Source organism: Condylostylus longicornis, unplaced genomic scaffold (genome assembly GCF_029603195.1).
Source record: "Condylostylus longicornis isolate FDR11 unplaced genomic scaffold, ASM2960319v2 ptg000083l, whole genome shotgun sequence".
NCBI classification, from domain to species: Eukaryota; Metazoa; Arthropoda; class Insecta; order Diptera; family Dolichopodidae; genus Condylostylus; species Condylostylus longicornis.
The window spans coordinates 1,895,817-1,911,776 of record NW_026578051.1 but is presented as its reverse complement, the minus strand read 5'-3'; the positions used below and the strand labels follow the sequence as shown (position 1 = coordinate 1,911,776).

The following is a 15,960-nucleotide window of genomic DNA, read 5'->3' as shown; positions in this document are numbered from 1 at the left end:
TACTTAACGCTTATGTTGTAAATTGTGTATAATTAATATTATGTATGTGAATGCTTAGCTCTCATTTATTTTTCTCATTACCATATAAAATAAATTTTATTTCCAGCTATAGCCAAGTTTTTTGCCATTTGCTTCTTCTTGGCTTTTTTTTTTGCTGTTTTATTTTTCTTTTCCACCTTTTTATTATTATTTTTTAACTCGATATTATTTTGTATAAAAAGAAAAATTGTTTGTATTTTGTAGATTTATGCTGCTTTCTAAAAGAAAATTAAGATAGCCAAAGGGGTTGCAAAATAGAAAAAGTGCGTAAAGTTAAAAAATACACAATATACGATTCATATATGTAAATGTATAGATAATTTTAAGGTTAAGAATTTATAATTATACAAAACTATTTTTGCGGTACATTTTAACTACACATGCACGTATGTATGTCCTAAAGTGCGTTATTTGGTGAATTATTCTAATAGTGACAAAGTGGAAGAATATACTTATGTATATATTTATTACGTATTGTCAGAGGTTTTAGTTTTAAATTAGGAAAAACCTTCGATCGTTTTTTAAACAAAAAATTAAATCTGATCAGATTCAAAATTGTCCAGGCGCGCTGTGATCATATATGAAAAAGTTTTGTTATCTGAGTTTTCTTATCTATAGCCTCTTCATTATTTCCAAATTTGAAGTGTCACAGTAGTAATCAATTTATTTCAAAAGAAAGCTGAGAACATTTTGATATCTTTGTAGGTATAGGTATGCAAATTAAATATAATTTCTATTGATATTAAAACTGACTAATTAAACAATATTTAATTAAAAAAAATATACATATAATATTAGCAAATTAACTAAAGTAGTAATTCAATAACCTAACTCACTTGTTTTAAAACAAACTCCTTTTATATAAGCAAATTATTACGTGTGGTATTCTTATTCATAATAAAATATCATTATAAGATAATTTTGTATGCGATATTCTGTTCTGCTATGCTTTAATACATATTTTTTTTTTATTATTTATTTTGTTTATTCTGTTGTTTTATATGGTACAGCTTGCCTTCTTGCCTTTATACAGGAAAATAACACATACATAAAATTAATTTTATTCTACTGTACTTTTCTGTAATAAAATACTGTATACTCTAATCCCATTTATTTTTTACTCAACAAATTTCTATTTTTCTATACATATTACCAGCATAGTACTACATAATATTATACGAGTAATATGCTGTGCTGGCTTCATTTTTAATATTATTACAGTATTACGACGACAACATCGTACCTACATTTATATAAAAATTTTATTCTGAAATTGTTGTTTTTATTGTATTTTTATATCAAAAATTTTATTCTACAGTTTTTGAGCACATTGTACTCTGTTGAGAGACTGTAGACTAATATTCTACTGTATGTTATTTTTTCACTTTTTTTGGTATACTTTAGCTTTAGCTCTGATACCAATTATTTTGTTCTGTAATAGGTTATTGTTGTTGTTGTTGCTCTTGTATTTTTCATATAAATACTGTTGTTGTTTTTGTATAATATCATATAAATGAAAAAAACAAAACAACAAAAAATCTATACGCTTTGCTTTTGACTGAGTATTAAATTTTTGTTGAGGAGTTAAAAAAAAAATTATATTCACAAGCAAAGCAAATGTAAAGCAAAATATTATATGTATACAGAATAGAGTAAAAGGCAGCCAACAAACAATATAACTCAGTATATTTTCAATTCAGTGTACAACGACCACATCATATCATATTGAAATATATTCGTGTTTAGTTGTTTGCTTGTACATTATACATTGTTGTATTGTATCTACTATCTATATTTCAGCTTCAGCTTGTGTAAAGAAAAGTTACTTCAGCAAAAAGAGCTCTAGTACTAGTGAGAAATATATATTATATATAATAATTATAACTATACACATATATTTTGTTATACATGCATGTATGTGCTGCTCTTCAATATAAAAATTTTTATATTAGAAATTTTCTGTGTTGCTGTTCAAAAGATATTTTTGTGAAGTGAATTCTCAATTCAATATACAAACAGTGTGGAACAGTGAGTTTGAGCAAAGTTATAAAGGAAAAAATTTTTATAAAGGAAAAAATTTATTTAATATAAAAGTATTTTCGTGGCCATTTTTTAAATATAAATTTCTCAAAAAATTTATTCTGGTAAGTAAAAAATTTTCTTCTATAAAATGTTTATTAAACATTTAAGAATTTTATTTTTAAAATAAATCAAAAATTATTATTGAATTATTATATAAATTTTTTAAAAAATTACAACCGTATACGGCGTGGGTTTTCTATAGAAAATTTTGTCAGACATTTTTCATATAATTTCTTTGAAATTCATATGAAATTTTGATGTTGAAAATTTTGTTAAAATTTTATTTAATAATTTTTTATAAATGTGAAAGTGTTTAAAAAAATTTTTTAATTATAATAAAAGTTTAATTAATTTTGAAATAGAAAATCAATAAATTACGACTTAATTGTGTTTTCGTCATCATGAAAAAAAATTTTTTCTCAAACAATTACCAATGTATAGAAGAAAAATTTTTTTTATATTTTAATACTGAGCAGCCATAATATGGTGGCATATAAAATAAAGCAAGCAAGCAATATATTGTATGTTAGTATAGAAAAGGTATAAAGCTGAACAAAAAAAAAAATATATATATTGTATATATTCAATACTAAAATGCTTTTTCATATTATAATATGAAAAATTTTTTGTATAAGCAAAATGGCTTTATAGAAGCATCACTTGAGTTTTATATGAAGAGTAAAATTAAAATTCAAATTTCTCGATAATTATACAAGCAATTTTAATACGGTCTTCTATAAAAAATCAGAAATAATTTAATCTTTAATTTGGTATTAATAATTTTTTAAGTTTAATGAAATTTTTTTGTAAATTAGAAAATGGCGCCAAAAATATTTTCTATTTTTTTTTTTTTTTTTGTTAAAGGCAGAATGTATGAAGCATATATTTTAATTTTTCTCTAATATCGTAGAAATCACAAAAAATTTTATACCATTATTTTTTTTTTTGTTCAGAAATTCAAATCTGGTTAAAAATTGAAAAAAAAAGGAGAGATTTAAGTCAATTTTAATGTTTTTTTTTAAAACAAAAAATTAATTTTATTTGTCATCAATATGTCAAAGTATATACAGCATTTTCAAATAAAAATTATTTTTGAATTAAAAAATTTTTTTTTTGGGATTTTTTAGTTTTCAAATTTTTATAACATTTTTTTCTTGTATTAAATTTAATTTTATCTTGTCATTTTGAATATTTTTTATTTTGTGCTTATTTTTTTTTTTTTTTTTTGGGGAAAGAGAGAATTTCATACTTTCGTTATTCGGTATTAAAAAAAAAAATTATTTCGTGTACAGTACGATTGATAAGTTGAATGTATTTAGAGTGTATTTAGTGTGGCTCTAGTTGGTTTGGTTGTTGGCTAATATAAGCAGTCAGTAGGTATAGTAGGTACATTTTTTTATATGACGATGATGATATGTAGTAGAAAACATAAATTTTATATTTTTCTCTTTTTTTATGTTTTGTTTTATTTTTTTTTTAACTGAAAAAATTGTGCCTACAAAGTCAGGCAGCAAGAATGAAAAAAAAAATATGCTTTTGTTAAATAAAAACAGAAAAAATGAGAAAAAAAAAAATCAAAATTTTTATGTTCGTTTTATTTAAAAAATGTTTTTTTTTTTTTTTTCTGATTTTTCGATTACAAATTCTGTAAGGTTTCAATAATTTTGTATTGTTGGTATATTAACTTAATATTATTATAAATTCATAGGCAAAATATAAAATCAAAAAGAGATATTAAATACTTACATACATACATACATATGTACATACAATAGTTGTATACTAATATTAAGGCAATATTTTTTTTACAAAATGAAGAGAAATTTGTACAATGTAATGTTATTAAAATGTACAAAATGTAATGTAGTTCAACTGTTGTTTTTAAAAATATTTCACATTAATATTTAAAATTAATGAAAATTGTTTTCCATACTAGGCTATTTTTTTTTTTTATTAAAAAAAAAATTAATTAGCATGCCACTTACTTGTATAACCATTAACCATTTTTGATTTCTGATTTTTTATTTTGTCGTTTGTTTTTTGAGAGATTTACAGTTAGTTACATTTGTGTACGGGAGAAGAGAAACAGAAAACATTTTTTTTTAAAAACAAAAATTTTTTTTTCAATATCCTTTTTTAGGTATATTTTATTTGACGTTTAATATTGTTGCTACATAATGTATTACATACATATTTATGTAATGTTCATACCTTTTTATATTATTTTAATTAAAATAAAAAAATGTATTTTTGTATGTACACAATGTACATGTATACATATGTATGTATTTTAATAGCGAATATAACAATGAATATATGAATGTATATACATACATACATACATGTACATATATATGTATGTATGTATTAAATTTACTGCGTACAAAATGTATGTTAATTATACAGTAGTTGGTACTTTTTTTTTTTTTGAAATGTCATATTTATATAATGATAGATAGGCATATATGTATGTATGTACATGCATGCATGTTTGTATAAAGTATATATTTAGGTGCATAATTATGTAAGAAAGTGAACGAAAAAAAAAATTTGCTACATTTAAATGCATAAATAAATATGTAGGTATGTATTTAAATTACTATATTTGTAGAAACAAACATATTAATATACATATTTATGAATATATGTAATTGACATTATGTTATTTTTTATGTTTAAATTAATATTTAAAAAGATTACAAACGTACGCATAATCTCGCAACAACGCTTTATTTTCTTTTGTTTTCCTGTTTTTTTTTGTTTTTTTGTTTTTTTTTTGATTTTTGAAATAAATATTTTTAATTGTATATCTGTCGATATTATGACAAATAATAATGATATTTACTTACATACATCATAACGAATCAGATAAGTATATACATTTGTATATACACACATATGTATGTATTTACTTAAAATAAATAAGATATAATATTTCTCTAGGCTTTAATATTTTGTCTTATTGTAAAATTATTACTTATAGATATGTAGATTGTCAAAAGAGAAGATTTGAAAATAAAATACTGCACAACCATGTACATATATACATATACATATTTATTTTAATACCTATTACTTTTCAAACTATATAAAACATTAATATAATAAGTGTATACATATACTTTACATACTTTTTTCTATCTTAACCTACTTAACAACCTATTTTGTAACTGATATACGTTCATACATTCATACAATTTTTGTACTTATTAATAATTATTATAAAACAAAAATAATATGTTTAAGTAATTGGTAACATTTTAAATACATACATATATGAATATTGAATTGTACATTAATACATACATAACCAATACGTACTCAATAAATTAATTAGCCTAATCTTAAAATTTCATTCCCATTCTTGTTTATTTTTAACTCCATCTTATAATAAATAATAATTATTAATAAAATTATAAGGCATTAATATAATGTACATTAATATGTTAAAAAAATGTAAAAAATTAAATTTTGAATTCAAACATTTTGTATACCTATAAAACTCTAAAAATTATGTTAGTATGAGCATTGTAGCATGTTATATTTTCTTTTAGAAATGAAAAAGTAATAATTATACAACTGTTATAAAATTTATTATTTATGTAATTACAATAATTGTTAAACTTCACTTACAATACATGTATATATATGTATGTATGTCGAATGGTATATAAGTATGTACATGTGTACATAATATAATCATGCACATTTTCGTACAAACATACTTAGGATTTTTAAATTTGTATATATGTAATTACATAAATTAATAGTTGAAAAAAAGAAATTTTTAAAATATAGCAGTCAATGTACTTTTGAAAGATATCTACTTGTAAACATTCATAAAAATAACATGTCATTATATATACATACATATGTATGTATGTATACTTTCTTGCCTACTGACATGAACATACTACCTATATGATAATGAGTATATAAGTATGTATGTATATACACATATTTTCACATTATTTTTCTTACATTTTTAACTATTAATAGTTTTCAAATGCGAATTCAATTTTACTTTGTATACTTATTTTTATAATTCATTATATAAAATGTGTTATACAAATATTAAAATTTTGTATTCAAATTACTGGAAATCTTTTATAATTATAGCACATTTTTTAAAATTTTAAATTTAAAAATTTTTAAAAAGTGATCGTTATATTTAAGTACAGTTCAATAAAAAAGTAAAATATCATATGGTTTCTGTCTTTGAAAATAAAATGAATATAAAGAAAATAAATGTTTTACCTGGAATAGTTTCTGACGTAAATTCTAAATAAATATGTACATACATACTTTTTATTATTTAATTTGTATGGGTGTAAATAACATATTAGTTATTTTGCATTATTTTTACTATTTGTAAGCGTATAACAATAATTGTTTATTCAGTTCTAATAATTAATTTAAATATTTCTATACGTATAAGTACGAATGAAAAAAATAAGTATGAATTTACACTATTTACATTTATGTAAACATACCCATGTATGAATAATATGAATATTTTAAGCGCTTTTCGAAAAGGAATAAAAATACATTTTTATTTGAAGTTGATGCGTAAAATTGTCAAAACAATAATGATATTAGTATATAAACATAAAAGAGTTTTTACAGAATCCGAGTAAATTTTTGCACTTTAAGGTTTTTTTTTTTTTTTTTAATTCGAAATAGTTAATATTAAAATTTGAGTATAACCTCAATTTCGATTGACATTTATTGAAATAACATTAACAAACACAATTAATCAAAAAAATTTATTTAACAATTTCTTTATACAAATAATAGTTTTCAAATAAAATGTAAAATTTATTTTAATTCTCATTATATTCTTAATATATCGGCTAATATTTGACTTAAAATAATAGAATAAAAAATTTTTTAAGTAAGTATGACAAAAAGAAAATTTAGTTTGATTTTCAAAATAAAAATATTAATAGCGCTTTTCAATTGGACTGTACTTGAATGAAAGAGAAGAATAACGGAAATTTTTTGTTTTTTTTTTTTGTTGAAAATATAATGAATGAATGAGTAGTGAGTGGCTCTTGCACGTTATTGCAACAAAACTTAATATACATATATACAAAAAAATTTTTTTTTATGAATGAAGTAACTATTTATAACGGTAAAATTTGTATCAAATATATTTTTTTTATAATACTTACTTACATACTTGTACTATTCATATGGACCATAATAGAAATAGATATTAGAGAGTAGTAGAAGATTTAACGTATATTGTTGAGAAATTTATAAATTAAGTAGGTACGTCATAATTTTCAGGATTACAGAACAAAAAAAAAAAAAAATTTTTTTAGCTTTATTTTTTAATTAAAAATAATTCAAGAAAAATTTAAAGTTGACAATAAATTTTAACTAGAAATTATTTTAATAAATATGTATGTATGTAATTTTTAATAAGAAAGAGTAACCGCAATATTAAAAATATATATGTATGTACATACATAAGTACACTGCCAAAGAGGAAAATATTTAAGATGGAATCTAAGAAAATTTATTAAAGACCTTTAATATGTACTCTTTAAAATAAATAATTACATATGTGATTATGTCTTGTAAGCATTTACATATGAATGTAAACATGTGCGCAATATTATTGAAAAATTAAAATTGCATACATATATACATATTTATGTAGTTAAATTTTAAGGACATTCACCTTAATTCTCCAACCTTTAAAAATAAAACTTTTAAATTTATTACTTGATATATTAAAGATTTTTCATTAATATTCTGGATTTTTCTGGATATTTGTTTAATATTTACATTCTTACATAACATTTACATTATATACGTGTAAGTATATATGTATATATGTAAATAACATCAATGGTCAATATATTGATTGCTTTATATTTGTACGAACAATTTGTTTTTTTAAATTTTATAATCTACATACATACATGCCTATTATAATCTGTATAACTAAAAAAAAAAAAAAAAGCAAATATATGTATGTACATATATATTTTTATATTACCAACTTCTCACCTACATAACTATTCATATTATTACAATAATTTTTCGATAATATAATGAGATGAGTATCTAATTATTATTATAAAATAGCGCATTTCCTAAAAAGGACTTTTGTATACATTTATTATTTAAGTATGATACATATATAAAATGACATCCGGTATGTTTTTTAACTATATACATAAGAATATAATGTATGTATGTACATGTATGTATAACAGTATTGAAAATGTTTTTTTTTTTATAATTTTATTATGATTGTTTCTTATTCCTTGTTATTCAATTATTTTATTATGGATAATAATGTACACAATGTATGTACATACAAATATAGTTAGATAGTGTTGTTGAAATGTGCATAATATACTTTGTTATAATACAATATATTAATATGTATGTTTGTGCATTTTACAATCAGTGAGTAGATTTTATTTTGTTTTGTTTTTACATCTTTTTTTACAATGCAACTTTAAAATAGTGAGAAATTTTGAAAGGTTTTATAAACCAAAGAATATTGTTGTGCTGTTGTCTTTGATAAAAATAAAAATGTAGAATAAAATATTATAGAAAATTTATTTTTATAAGTACACGTGTTTGTAAACATGTTGTTAACGTATGCTTACACATAGTTGTTTTAATAAAATTTAAGTTAGTGGGAGTAATTTTTGTTTGTTTATTTTTTTTTTTTTTTTGATTTTTTAATTTTTTTTTGAATTATAGAATTTTTCTTTTATTATTTGCTTCCTTTTTATGTGTTATACATATTTATTTTTCTGGACTTTGAATTTATAGAGTGTATGTTGTACATACATACATACAAATATATCAAGTAGATTTGTAAATATGCGAATAATTAATAGTATTTTGTTTTGGTTTTTTTTCCTATAAGAATTCGATTAAAATAGTGTTAAATTTTATGTTTTAATCAAAACGCAGAATACCTCTGTTATTCATTTTCATTGTATGGATTTTGTAATGGAAATGGTCTCGCTGCACAGCTATAATTTAAAAACGGGTATTTTGACACTAATTATCGGCCTATCAACTGAGACTTACAGCTTAATATCTATAATGGATATTCGTTCAACAGAATTTATTCAAACCGATGTTTTTTTAAACCCTCCAAAACTATTCCCAAAGGAGGTCTGGGTTCCCTTTTCTCACCTATACGAATTTTTTTTTTTTTTTTTTAAACCAGACCATCCTGTAATATAGAAATATATAATAAGGATAAGTATAAGGATATTTTGTTAGGCTAACCAGTTAAGAGAGAAAATTAGTAATTATAGGGAAATTTGGAATGAGTTTCTATGGATGCTTTAAAATTTTCTGATTAATATACATAATATGTATATTATTGGTATATAAAAGCCAATATGTTATACATAATAATGTATTTAAAATAGTTTCGTTAAATTATATATGTATATATATAGATAAATATTATCATTATAATATAATGATAAAATGTTAATCAATATTCAAATATTGTATTTATGTATATATGTATATACATATATCTACATTCATATATGCCTACAAATTATTATTGTTATTGTATTTAAGCATATGCATCAATTTTTATGCTTTAAGAATATATAGAATAAAAAGGGTAGATAAGTAGTTTATAATCTGGTATGAATTTATAATATGAAAAAGGGATTTAATATAAATATTTTATAAGATAAAAATGAGAAGGAAAAAGCTTTATGAGAAAATATAATTTATAATTTAAGATTTTAAAGTGTGACAATAAAATTTATACATTATTATGAATAATATTTGTTATATAAATGTAGGTAGGTAGAAAACGAATACAAACTATTTTTATAATGACAGTAAATTAAATTTAAATATTGTACACTGAGAACAATATTCTAGCAATATTTCGAAATTTACTATTTTTCAGTAAATTCAGTTTTTAATGTGTGGTATGTTTGAAAATATCGAATTTTGACATAAAACAGATATTCTCTTAATACCGTAAGAGTACAAATCATAGAACAAATTAAATTGTAATTGCGTATTGTTATAAAAAAATAACGCAAAATTTTGACGATATACCAAGTTCCGTATTGTAAATTTCTGGATATTTTTTTGGAATTTTTTATCACCAATAAGTAGTATTACCCTAGTTTCGTATTTTAACTTAAAAAAATTAGCAATACGTTGACAATTTTAAGGAGTATATTGTAATAACACATATACATAGAAAATGTAGATTTACAATGTCAATTTAAAAAAAAAGGAAAAGTCAACGTCGAAAAATCAAAATTAGCATTTCGCAATTTAAAAAATAAATGTAAATGTCGAAAATTTCAAAATAAATGCAACGATTTAAAAGCGATTTTATTAAAAACTAAGCAATTAATTAAATAAAATAGCTTAACAATTAAATAACTTACCATAATTAGAAAATATCGCAATTAATTAAATTTTAGTTAACAAGTGTAACAAACTTCATGTTTTTTAACGTTTTTAAATTGAATATATAGTTTATTTGTTAAATTTAATCCAAACTAAAAAAAATTTTGCAATTTTAAATTGAAAAAAAACTAATTCTAATATTGTTATTGGTATAATGTTCATGAAAGAGTCAAAAAATAGGAAACATAAGGTAGTGAGCACAAAAAATTTACGTGATATTTTTTTTTTTAATAAAATTTAACACCATATTTTAGAAAATGAATTCAAGATGTACATATATAATGTCAATGCTTAATATAGTAATTAATAATTTTGATTTCTTATACTATAACTATTGTATTAAGGGTGCAACAATGTACATTTTGTTGTATACATATACATAGTTACTTACATATTAAATATAGCGAGAAAATTTCCTTTAAATAAAATAAATATGGTAAGGTGAAAGAAAATATAACAATAATAGCAATAATAATATAATGAGATGAAAATTGCGTGTAAAATTGCGTTTTTTTTTTTTGTATTCTATATATATTATATATAATATAATATGTATGTATGTATGAGAAATTAGAAGGAAGCTTTTTATGAAAATTATATTCATACCAATGTACATATATTTATTATAATAGAAAATTAATTTGTGTGGGTATATATAAATTACATATTGTAGGCACATATATGCACATATTATATATAATTATATTCAATAAATCCTTATATATCAAAATTATATATATATATATATATATATATATATATGTATATAAAATAATCATTATTATATGTATGTATGTAATAATCGAAATGAATGTTTGAAAAACCTTTAATTATATATAGTTTTTGGTGTCCAGGCATTTTTCAATTATAGTTCGCTGAAATTTAAGGTGGCATTTTGGTAATTGAATTACTATTATCATTACTATTTATTTTTTTTTCTATATTTTTTTTTTTTTGCATAAAACTTGTTATACACAAATATCAAAAAAAAAAAAAAATTTTATATATATTTTAATTTTAATATCAAAAAATATTTTATTTATTTTATTTTTTTTTTCTAACTTTTTTAATAAAAAAATGAATTTTATTTTTTTCTTTTCGAAATATTTTCCGAATTCGCCGAAATTTGAATAATTTTCGCGATTTTTTTTTTTAATATATTTTTTTAATATTTTCTTTTTTTTTTTTTGTTTTACATTTAATTATATGTATTTGTTAAATAAATACATTTTTTTTCCCATATAAATTTTATATGTACTCTCGTGTATAAGCACGAGAAATGCAAAAAACAAAAATATAAGAAAAACAAGAAAACTAAACATTAAAGGAATAAAAAAAAAACGCAAATTATTTATTAAAATACCTACAAAAACTTTTCTATATATCATAAAAAATATTATAACACATTATAACAGTTTTTACTAGCAAAAATAAAAAAAAAAAAACAAATTTCTGCATTTCACAATTATTATAGTTATAAATAATCACAGTATGAGAGAAAACGCGCGAAATCATTTCTCATATCATTTAATTTAATTTATAATTATTTAATTAAAATTTATTAATAAAAAAAAAAAAATTCTGTATTTTTTAAGAATAAAATATTTAGGTGCTTTATATAAGAACATTAATTTTTTAAAATTTATTATTAAAGTGCAAAAACCAAAAAAAAAAAAAAGATTATTAATAATTTTTCTTTTTTATTATTTTTCAATTACAGATTTCAATTATTCTTCATTGAATTAAATTTCTTAAAAAAAAAAAGAAAAACAAGAAAAAATGGGTGAAAGACCAAAGCGTCCACTATCTGCTTATATGTTATGGTTAAATGAAAACAGAGAATCGATTAAAAAAGAAAATCCAGGTATTAAAGTAACAGAGATAGCAAAAAGAGGTGGTGAATTATGGAGAGGAATGAAGGATAAAACAGTAAGTAACTCTTAAATATGTAAACTCTTAATTAATATGTAAATATTATAATATGAATTTTAAAAATTAATTAATTAATTACAAAAATACTATTATTAAAAATTGAATTTAAAAAACGAAAAACGGACATGCATAAAACAGTTTTGTTTTTCTGATTTTATTTTTTTTTTTGTATTTGTAGAATTTTTTTGTATATTTATAAATTGATTTGTGAAATAGTACAGTTGAAACAAAATTTCAATATTAAATTACGGTTTTTTTTTTTTTTACATATTTTTTTTTTTCTGTGCCCTTTAAAAGTTCAATGAACTATTTTTTTTTTTTTTTTAATCATTTTATATATCAATTATTGTCCAGGATGTTATAACGACATAAAGTACATATAATATGTTATATATTATTTGTTATACATATAAGTTGTATAACAAATGTATGTAAGTTCCTACATTCATATATATATGTATATATATATATGTGTATATGACATGGAATAATTGATAAATTTTATTTGTTCGATGATACCTACATACGTACATATATATTAAAAATTGCAAATATAATTTATATGTTTTGAACTTTCAGGATTTATTTTTTTTTTTTTCTCAATTTAAAGAGCACAACTTTAAGACACTTTAAAGGATATAATATAATATATTCGGTGTATGAAATTCGGTGATTTTGTTTTCTAATTCTAATTGATAAGTAATTAATTTAAATTGTTTTTGTAATTTTAATTTTATACATTTTATAATATTTTATGCAAAATAAATACATTGATATACGATTCCTTGTACTGAACCAGTGACCGACCATATGTGATATTCCATAATGTAATATTAAATTTTGTTGTTTGTTTATTGAAAAAGAAAACATGCCTTCTTTTCATACCTTTTCTATATTTGAAAAAGTGTTATTAATTTTTTTTTTAATACAATATTTTTATTGTTATACATTTTAATATGTACTCATTTAACACTGACTTATAATTGTGCAAATATAATGCGTTATAACTGGTTACGTTTGCATATTACGTTTGATTAAAATTGTAATATACAATGAGTGCGAACATAAATACTTAAGTGCGGACACAATTTTTTTATTGTATTTTCACTGCTCGGGTACCGGGCACGCACATTTTGAATTGATGATAAGTGCAATTATAATTTTTATAAATATATATTATAAATATATACGATTATTTAATTTAAGGATCTTTTTATTTATTTCGGTTTCTCAACCACAAAATTACAAAATTACTGAGACAAAACTTCAAATAAAATGAAATTCAAGAAAGTATTTAATTTAAATTATTGAATTATTTCTTTTTTCTTCGATTATAAATAAATATTAATTATTCTAATAAGAAATAATAAAAAAAAAAAAATAATTAAATATGTTAATAAAATATAATTCTTAATTTTTTTTTTCCCGAATTTCAGGAATGGGAAAATAAAGCTGCCAAAATGAAAGATGAATATACAAAAGCAATTAAAGAATATGAAGCTAATGGTGGTACAGATACTGGTGCAAGAAAACGCAAAAATAAGAAGGATAAACCAGCAAAGAAATCCAAAAAGAAGGAAACTTCAGAAGAAGAAGAAGAAGAAGAAAGCGATTAAGTTATTCACAATTTTAATAAAACAAACAAAACAAAAAAAAACAAAGTCCCAATCATATAAAAATAAGGATAATTAAAAAAAAAAAAACATTGAAAAAATTTCAAAGAAGAAGAAAAAACTATGAAAAGTTTTAAATATTAAAATAATACAAAACAAAATGTAATTTTAAAATCTTTGAAAAGAAAAAAAACAAAAACAAATTTAAAATTAAAAAAAAAAAAAATCAGATAACATTTTTCTTCGACGTTAACTAAAAAACAAAAAAAAAAAGTAGAAAAATAATTTCTTTGTTAATTAATTTTTCACATGCAGGATAAACAAAATTCAAATTTAATAAGAAATAAATAAAAAATATTAAATATAAACAATAAGTCCTTGTATAATTGTATTTTTTTTTTTCTTAATTTTATAATTTAAATTAATGTGTATGTACTTTATTTTTGTGTTTTTTTTTTTTTTTGCCAAAAAATGATCTTTGAAAATTAATTAAAATTAATTATAAACTACTATAAAAACGTAATTATTTGTCGTGCTAATATTATAAAATATAAAATAAAAAAAAAAAAAAAAATGAACACATATATAGTTTTATAAAACTTCAATTTTATTTTGTTTAATTGAAATCATAATTAAAATATCAATCATAAAATATATAAATTGATTTGATTTTATTTAATATTAAGTACCAAAAACAAAAAAAAAAAAAAAAACAAAACAAATATCAATTAAATATATTATTATTTTTTTTTTTTTAATAAATATAAATCTGATATACATAGGTAGAACATAAAAAAACAATGTTTTATAAACCAAATAATAAATAACAAATAAATAAAAAAATTAATTTTTTTTTTAAACTAAATTCAATAGTTTATATTTACATGATCCATTTATATTCTGTTGCACATCAGTATAGTATCACTTAAAGTTATCGGATTAGTATTTTTGAATTTTCAGTCTAAAATTTTAAACTTTAATATAATTTTATTCAGAAAATTAAAAGATTTTTTTTTGAATAATAATCCATCACGTAATGTAATACGATTAACAGAATATGATTGGATAATTTATAGCTGCTTCCCTCTCAACTGTACGTCATAATTGCTATTTAATTTCAATTTTAATTCATAAAGTACGAAATACAATGAAACAAAAAAAAATTCTGATTCAATACCGAATTAATAATCTTTTATAAATTCATATAGTTTTTTTTTAATTTATTGAAAATAATCTAGAATTTTTGAAAATATTGTTTAAATTTCTAAAATTTTTAGCGGATATTTAATTGAATTTTTTTAAATAACTTTAATTTAGAAATACAATATTCAATTTCAAGTGGCAATTTATTAAAAAAAAAAATTAAATAAAACAAATAAAAATACAATTTTATATTTAATATACAATAGGTAATTTTAAATGATTTTTCTTATATCCTTTTGTTTTTTTTTTTTTCTTAAAATTAAAATGAAGTGCAAGAAAATAGAAAAACAAAATTTTTATAATTTTACAATAAAAATGAAAACATCTTTAAAAAATATTTAAATATTTCAGTGAAAATTTTTTCTTTTTGATTTTATAGTTTTATGTATTAGAATTGAATAAAATTTATTTATTCATTAATTATAAAATAATTATTAAAATGATTAAATATTTACGATGACACAAGTTAAACGTGACACAATAATTAACTTTTATGTTACGATTTTATATTAAAAGTCATTATACATTAATTTTAGTAGTCATTCTAGTAAAAAAAATAAAAAAAATAAAAAAGAATTTAAAATATTACATTAAACTGATCAAAACTATTATATATAAATATTAAAATATGTATGTATATATATATATAATTATA

The 15,960-nt window shown here is 20.0% G+C and overlaps 1 protein-coding gene across 1 annotated transcript; it reads left to right on the top strand.

The window, feature by feature from the left end:
• The first annotated feature begins 1,747 nt into the window (after positions 1-1,747).
• LOC129613399 (high mobility group protein Z-like) lies at positions 1,748-14,150 on the top strand. The gene is made up of 3 exons (XM_055527439.1): positions 1,748-2,183; positions 12,278-12,486; positions 13,926-14,150. Exons 2-3 carry the CDS (start codon positions 12,337-12,339, stop codon positions 14,103-14,105), a joined length of 330 nt encoding a protein of 109 aa, XP_055383414.1. The 5' UTR covers positions 1,748-2,183; positions 12,278-12,336; the 3' UTR covers positions 14,106-14,150.
• The last annotated feature ends 1,810 nt before the right edge of the window (positions 14,151-15,960 follow it).